The sequence below is a fragment of the Carassius auratus genome, chromosome 22 (assembly GCF_003368295.1).
Source record: "Carassius auratus strain Wakin chromosome 22, ASM336829v1, whole genome shotgun sequence".
NCBI classification, from domain to species: Eukaryota; Metazoa; Chordata; class Actinopteri; order Cypriniformes; family Cyprinidae; genus Carassius; species Carassius auratus.
The window spans coordinates 33,814,930-33,823,068 of record NC_039264.1 but is presented as its reverse complement, the minus strand read 5'-3'; the positions used below and the strand labels follow the sequence as shown (position 1 = coordinate 33,823,068).

General features: G+C 37.1%; 1 protein-coding gene across 1 annotated transcript; it reads right to left on the bottom strand.

Annotated features, from left to right (window-relative positions):
- Positions 1-943: 943 nt before the first annotated feature.
- Positions 944-4,080, bottom strand: LOC113040605 (hemicentin-2-like). Its single transcript, XM_026198905.1, has 4 exons — positions 4,035-4,080; positions 2,285-2,608; positions 1,698-1,994; positions 944-951 (listed from the first exon to the last, which is right to left on the bottom strand). Exons 1-4 carry the CDS (start codon positions 4,078-4,080, stop codon positions 944-946), a joined length of 675 nt encoding a protein of 224 aa, XP_026054690.1.
- Positions 4,081-8,139: the final 4,059 nt, after the last annotated feature.

The window sequence follows — 8,139 nt, the reverse complement described above, 5'->3', positions numbered from 1 at the left end:
TGTTTTTGTTTTAGCTGTAGCGTCATTTTGGCAAATCGGAGCTGTACGCAAATGTTGTAGGCTCTGCGCTGCGCAGATGCATTGTTTGCTTTCAAACCAAAGTGTAAATACACATAAGTGCATACTCCATCTAGGTTCAGTTCAGATTTGCCAAAATGGCCCTACGCTGATTTGGAGAGACACAGAGTAGAGGAATTGTTGAATAAAGTCATTGTTTTTGTTCTTTGTGTACAAAAAGTATTCTTGTCACTTCATAACGTTACGGTTGAACCACTGATGGACTATTCTGACGATGCTTTTCATACTTTACTGGACCTTGACAATGTTATTTACTTGACAGTCTATGGGACACTCTCAAGCCTACCGCTTTTTATCCAAAATATCTTAAATTGTGTTCCAAAGACGAACAAAGCTTTTACGGTTTGGAATGACATAGGTGTAAGTGAATAATGACAATTTCAATTTTGGGATGGAATATCCCTTTATGAAATTGTATTTCCTTGCAACATTTATAAGTGGGATGTTGAGTAATACTAGCCCAGTATTGTATTGTCAGTTGCAGTCTTTAATTATTAACTTTATTTTATTCAGAAATTTTTACATAATTAAAAAAATGCCTTCAGAGTTGTGAACGGTATCTTTAAATAAAATAAATCATCCATACTTCCATTCTATTACCCAAATTTTGGCACACGTCATATTGGGTTCACATTGGCAGCAGTTTGCCTGATTCAACATGTTGAAATGGCATTGGGGAGAGTCGGAAATCTGATTGGATGCCTAGTTTCGTGAATGAATCAGTATGCATCACATCCTGAAATGTATGCACATATTTAAGTTGGACCCATTACTGTCACGTGCTCGCTTTAAATATGAAAACAAAAAAATGGCTCAACTCTCTCCACTCTCCCTTACGCTTGTGTACGCTGTGTGAACTGTTGCACTATTGTCCTGCAAGAAAACAGAATCACAATTAAAAATAAAATGGCTGAGGGTTTACAGAAAAGTCGCAGTTGTCACACCGTTCTCTTTACCCAGATATGCACAAAATATTTTATCAACATAAATCACCTCTTCTTCCCGAGTCATAAATGTTTTAATAAAAAAGAATAATAATAATAACATAAAAAAGAAAATGGTTACAAATCACAATTTTAAAGTTAACAAAATATGCTCAAGCATATGTATTTTTGTATTGACTTGCCTTATGTTTCTGTGGTACCTCAAACCTACAACTGCAGCAATGAAAGCAAGCAGCACTGCTATAATTGTTATAATGGCTATCGGCATCATGCGTTTCGAACGCTCATCCAGTTCTGTAATACACAAAAAAAACAAATTTCATTCATTTTCCAGGATGGGTTATAAAAATGTAAACCCATAAACATGTATGTCTTCTTAAAGTTTTTTTTTTCTCTAAATTTAGGAATAAAGTAGCATATACTGTAGAATCAAAGTTATCCAAATAGGATCCAAGTAGAATTGATGCCACAAAACAAAACAATTTCATATGGGCTGTATTGTATCTTAAAATATAGAACTAATAATACTAATAATAAAAAATAATAATGATAAAGGCAAGTTTATAAAAGATAATAAAATGTCTTTAGTACGATATGACATAATCCTTGTTTAATCTAAGCCCTGTCTGTGATAACAGGCCTGACTCAATTAGAGGATAAAAGACTATTTAATACCTGCGCATGGCTGACAGAGTTGAGTGATGTTGATGTTGTGTTGAGTCTGGTTTGTGATGGGATTGTTGATCACACAGCTGTAGATGTTGTTCTCCTGATATTCCACCTCCAGAGGTAGAGAGAGACTGATGCTGAGATCAGACACACTGATGCTGGACAATAAACTGTTTCCTTTGTACCAGGAGAGAGTCACAGCACTCACATTCACAACTGAACACAACAGTGAACAATTGGATGTGGATGATCCTGAAGAACATTGTGAAGAGTCTCTGGTGATGACTGGAGCAGGCAGACGTGCTGGACAGAGATATGAACATTAAATGATGCAGATTGTAACCATAATACAATTAGTGTCATAGTTTTATTTACACTAGAATGTATCACTACATAGGAATCACTTTTTATGCTTAATGCAAAGTGCTATTTGTTTTATATGGATGCAATGTGCAAAAAAGCATAAAACTGTGTAAATAACATCTAACTTCATTTGCACTTGTAGCATCTCAACATAAACTAAAAGTAATGAAGAGTTAGGACAACAAGATGCCAAGACATGAATATGATGCGGGTATGCATAGTCAACTTACCATAAATAGAAATATTAAACAACTTCTCTTCTGTCCCTCTGTTGTTGATGATCTGTAGTTTATAAAGTCCAGAGTGTTCAGATCTGATGTTTCTGACGGTCAGAGATCCAGTTTGATTGTCCATCTGGAGTCTTTTCTCAAATATTGTATTAGTGGCATCTATATAAATGTTCTGTCTGTGGATATCAGCAATACGAGTGTTTTGAGGTCCAAACATCCACAGTATCTGATCATCTCTCTGTATTTTAACATCAGTGTTTAGAGAGACAGAATCTCCCTCAGTCACTGACACTGACTTCACTTCATCTGTATCACCAATAACACCTGAAACATATTTAGAAAATATGTGTCTCGGCTATATAACAGGAATAATTCTTTATCAACATTATGAACTGAATCAAGAACAGGCAGTTGTTTCCATTAGCCAATCTGTCCACCTCATTTTGCAACACAGAAGAAGCATTTGCTATTTTCTGTTAATGTGTGTGAACTGTGATTCATTAGCCACAAGTGTAAATAACTGTATTAAAAAAAAACACCAAAAGAGTGTTTGTGATTATGATAATAAATTAAAATAATATGATAACAAATGCAGTATTAAACTGCATAATGGACAGTTTTTGTACAGCTGAAATAACTGGAAGCAAAAGACACTGGAAACCATAACACATTCAATTTCCAAATGGCCACACCGCGTTTATGTTAAAAATAAGGTGCAAACACCTTGGCAAGCAAATTAGTAAATAGTGAAGGTAACAATCTGGTACCAGTCTTAAAGACGGAGGTAAGAATATGACTGGAAGTCAGAATTTATCACAACCATTATTATGCTGAAAGTGAAATCTAACTAAGCACACATAAGATTTTCCTGGCATCTTTAAAAAGTCAGATCTGAATACACTCCATAAACATCTTAAAAAACATTGGCTAAATGTCTATTTAAATATTTCTCAATAGAGAACTGGTCAATCAACTGAATTAAATTGAAGACAACTCCCCCACACAATAATTATATCAATAATTACAATTAATTACAATAATATGAAGTATATTATTGAACAAATTTATGTCTCAGTTAACTACCTAGCACTATGTCAGCATACATGAGTAAGGCATCTTCTGCATTCATTTGTTACCCTAAAATTAACAGATATTTAACAAATACAATCACACACATTGCGAAGGATTTCTGCACTGATTCAAATCACCAATTTGTTTGAGGAAGCATGCGTGTAGGCCTATATGAATTTGTCAATTCCGCTCCCCACTCATCTATTTCATCCCACTCTGGTGAAATCGCTCCACGTTCGATCAAATTCTAAATTCCTCTGAATGCCCAACAACTTCCGTTTTGAACCGCCGCGGCTGCTGTGGTTGAACCGCGCCTGATACCTGTTATACGCGGCCGCAGGTGAGGAGACGAAAATAAACACGCGGCAAACCCACTCCGCGACGCAGCCTGTATCCTATCAAGAACTCGCAGCAACAACAAAATAGAACATATTTCAAACAAACAAGTTTTGAAGACAAGTCTGGGGCTTCAAAAAACTAAAAAGCTAAACATCCATGTGTTGAACATAAATTACCGATGCCACCTCGAACTAGCCAACCATAGACTTATAAGATTTGGGGGCTATGTAGACGATATGGTAGGCTACGGCTCCAGCCTTATACATGTAGTTCATAGCGCATCTACTAAAAGAACACAATTAAGAACAAGCTAAAAAAAAAAAAGGCTAGAGCTATTTACCTTTCTTGAACAACAGACAAAAGCAAAGGAAAACCGCTTTGTCCATCATAGTCCCACAAGAACAACGTTCTGGTCTCGATGATCACACCGTAACAATGAATCACTAGCGGCTCACTGAATTGCATAATTCTTTATGAGTTTGATTGACAGTCGTTTTAGCCAATTGTTATCCAGACTGGGTCGTTCTGCAAGAAAATACTTTTAGTTGCACGCGCGAGCAGGTTCATTCTGTGAAGCCGGGAAACACTACTGTCAGGTCGGTTATGAATGTCATTTGAGCTCAATTAGTGTTTTCAGTCTCGAAACTACAGTCTGGTACACGGTGTTTAAAGAAATTAAGACCAGCCAGGTGCGCTGCCAGGAATTTTGGGCCCCATGACAAAAAAAAAAAAAACTATTTGGGCCCCCTCTGCACAGCTGTTGTCACCACATCCTTACATTCCTAATTGAACTGACAGCCTAATCCAGGTTACAATACTGGCCCATCCTAAAACATGTCTGTGAAACCAGGCCCTGTCATAATCATGACATCACATCACAATAAAACCGAACTTTACAATAGAACAAATATCTTGATAGGGGAGAGTGGAGTAAGATGAGGCTTTTTTTTTTTTTTTTTTACTTACGTGGCTCTCAAGATAAGGTAAATGAGCCAAAAGTAATGTCATTTTGGGATGTTTTCTATCATTTTAAACTTTCAGACAATGCAATAAAAAAAATTATATATATATATATATATATATATATATATATATATATATATATATATGATTACTAATCAAAAATAAATAAATACATTTGCCCGATGGTAAGTTAGAGGTAACTTGACCTGAGTCACTGGGTAAGATCTGGACACCGTCTGGGTGTAAACCAGGGCTGTCCAAACTCAGTCCTGGCGGGCCATGTAAGGAGTTTAACTCCAGCTTACCTCAACACCTGTCTGGACATTTCTAGCATGCATAGCAAGACCTTGATTAGGTGGTTCAGATGTGTTTTATTGGGGTGGGAAACTACAGGAGGGTGGCCCTCCGGGAACAAGTTCCCTGGTGTAAACTGTCCATCTAACTGAATCTGATTCAAATCCATGTCTGTAATTTACCTTGACCGCCTTTCTTTTTTTTTTTTTTTTTTTTTTTTTGTATGTTACAAATATGGTTTTTTTTTTTTTTTTTGCAACGTTGTAGAAATGTTTTTATAACGTTTTTATCACATTCGTAGGCTATGTCTCATTCCGTACTTACCATGTCCAAGCTGGTACTTTACATGCTGCCATCAAAATATTTACTTTACAATGTTAAATCTGAATATTCATCTTATTACCAGCACTTTTTTACATTTCATCTTACTTGTAGCGTTGCTGACCTCTGGTTGTTGTACATTTTATAAACCTACATTAACATATTTAGGCCTACTAATTTATACTACACACAAATTTTGTCACTCATCGTATTTATTCCCCAAATTTACATTTACATGATCTAGATCAAAGGTATTTATCAACATAAGGCTAGGCAAAAAATCGAAAGCGACTTTCATTCGCATCTCGTCAGTAAAGCTCCTGTGATAAGTAGGTAACCTCTTGCACTGATTTCTAGTTGTGTCCTACCTTTGGAAGGCCAAACAAAGTAGTCTTGCTTTCACAATGAAACAAACTCGTCCACAGAGAGGGTTCGGACGAGTCTTGACTTTTATAAAGAATATCTCTTTGGATTTGAGACTTCAGGGTGCTTTCACATCTCTATTTCAATTTATCTGGTCCGAACCAAGGGCAAACAATTATACATTGTAGCATTTTTCAGCTTTTTTGGTTCCTTTTCACACAACACTGATTGCTTTGGTCCGTACCAGTTGAAACGAACCAAAATGCAGTCACATGACAACATCTACATCACTCATTGGCCATGACGTATTTCCTAAACTGCTTTTCGATTGGATCTGAATTTACTCGTGGGAAAATTCCAACATAAGAGGAAAAACCAGAAAACAACACGGAGACAACAACCACACGTCAACACGACTGCGCGTGCTGGTTTTGTCCCTGGCCATAATCTATTACATTGTTTGTATACACCACAATATGCAAAAAATACATTTTTATAATGAAGCGCGGATGCAGCTTGAAAACAACGTTCTAATGCACTGCAAACAGCGAGCGGGAATCGCTCGTAACTTCAAGTGGAGGTGTGCATTAATTCTTCTTAACTCTGACATGCTCATGGTCATCAGACCAAAGTTTTATGAGGCTCCGCACCTCCTCACTACTCCAAGTTTGTCCACGAGCTGCCATGCTAAAGTGCAAACTGTCAACAAACACTTCCTCATCCCATAATGCACAGCGCAGCTAACTACGGCAGCTGGTTTAGTCCAAAAATGATCAGTACTTTTTGCAGTTGGATCTGTCCGAGGTCGGATCACATTCTCACCACAAACGAACCGCTCCAGAGTTTGTTTGAAAACGTACCGAGACCACCTCTTCAAGCAGGTCTCGGTACGCTTGTTTAGTCCACCTTTAGTGCGCACCCGAGTGCGATTGCTGCTTTCACACCTGCCCAATCGAACCGCACCAAAGGGGGAAACGAACTCTGGTACGATTCAACCGAACTAAATGAGGCAGATGTGAAAGTGCCCTTAGTCTTTGCAACTTTAGAGATGTTATCTGTTCACTAACAGCTTGTAACACTCCAAAGGGAAAGGAAAATTTGAAGTCACATCACATGACCCCTTTAAGGGTAAATAAAGTACAAGGGTGTAGCCCAGGTACCACACCTGTGACAACTTTTGAAAAACTTTTCCTCAGAGTGAATAAATCGGGAACATGTTCAAGCCCTCCAAATATTTTTGGAAAAGCTGTTGCAATTATTAGTAAATAGTAATGATTTGTGAATCTCTCTATACATCTCTACTTTGCTAGAGCACCCTCACTCACTTTTAAAAACACATTCAGTGATTTGTTTCTGGAATTGTGGCTGAGTGAGATCAAAACAATCTCATATTTGTCATCGAGTGCATCACACCCACACAACATGCCAAACGGAAGTAGTGACAGCTGAAAAAAGGACAAAGTAAAAGCAAACTAAATATTAATGGTGGTTTAGTTGTTAACAATCTGATTGCTATTCCAGGCCTTTGTTGTTTTCACAGTTCTAAATGTGCATGTTCACATTGATAATAAAGGTTTCTTAAAACCTAAACAAAGTCAGCCATGAATACTGTATTAAGAGAGCTAAGAAAACTCTACAAAGTGTCTGATGGAAACTGTGTCTGTTGTTTCACTTGTGGTCAGAAGGTGGATGAGAACCTCTAACCACAATAATGGCACATATATCCTTCAGCAACTATTCCGACCCCAATAAACAGGTGCAAAACATCATGCTAATACAACATGCTAAAATTAAAACATAATATTATATAGCATTATGTATTGTTGAAACATTTTTTTCCCTTTCACATACAGCAATTCTATTTGAAAACAGATAGAAGGAAAATCGATGTTGCTCAAAGGAGTTTATGGCCTTCAGTTAAAGTGTGTCAGAGGTTGTTGAAGTAACATCCACTGTGGTCTGAGTCTGATCTCATCATGATTTCAGGTAACAAGTTTTTCCATTCACTGGCTGAATGTGCTCTGCTGAAGCCACGCAACTCAACAGTATCTCACCAGTTTTACAAAAATGTCCATGTGGAGTTTCATCTTGCTTTTGATCTCTGTACAGTGTGAGGCTTTATTATCATATTTACTATCATTATATTATTACTTATACATATATTTTCTTTTTGGTCGATGAAGGTGATTTTGTTGAATTTAGATAAACCTGCGTCGTAAACATTGTAAGGCTTTTCATACGAAGAGTGAAACCATTTCCTGTTGGATTCTTTGTGGGTCTTTTTAAACACAATAGAAAAATAACTCGTTTTACGCTTGCAGTCAGTGCTCCAAAGCTACCTTTGTGTAAGTTTTCAATTTGTGCATGAATGTTATTTGTCTGCATAATGTTTTAGGTGTGTTTGGTACTAGTTCAGATGCCGATGAAACGCTATCAGTGATGGAGGACGATTCTGTCACCCTACATGCTGAAGTTTCTGGAATAAAGAGAGAGGATCAGATACT

Excerpts from the sequence above, each read along its gene's own strand:
- LOC113040605 (XM_026198905.1), bottom strand. The coding sequence starts at position 4,080 with ATGGACAAAGCGGTTTTCCTTTGCTTTTGTCTGTTGTTCAAGAAAG. Across the intron at positions 2,609-4,034 it reads TTGTCTGTTGTTCAAGAAAG|GTGTTATTGGTGATACAGAT; the intron begins GTAAATAGCTCT and ends AATATGTTTCAG. Across the intron at positions 1,995-2,284 it reads GTTTAATATTTCTATTTATG|CACGTCTGCCTGCTCCAGTC; the intron begins GTAAGTTGACTA and ends ATCTCTGTCCAG.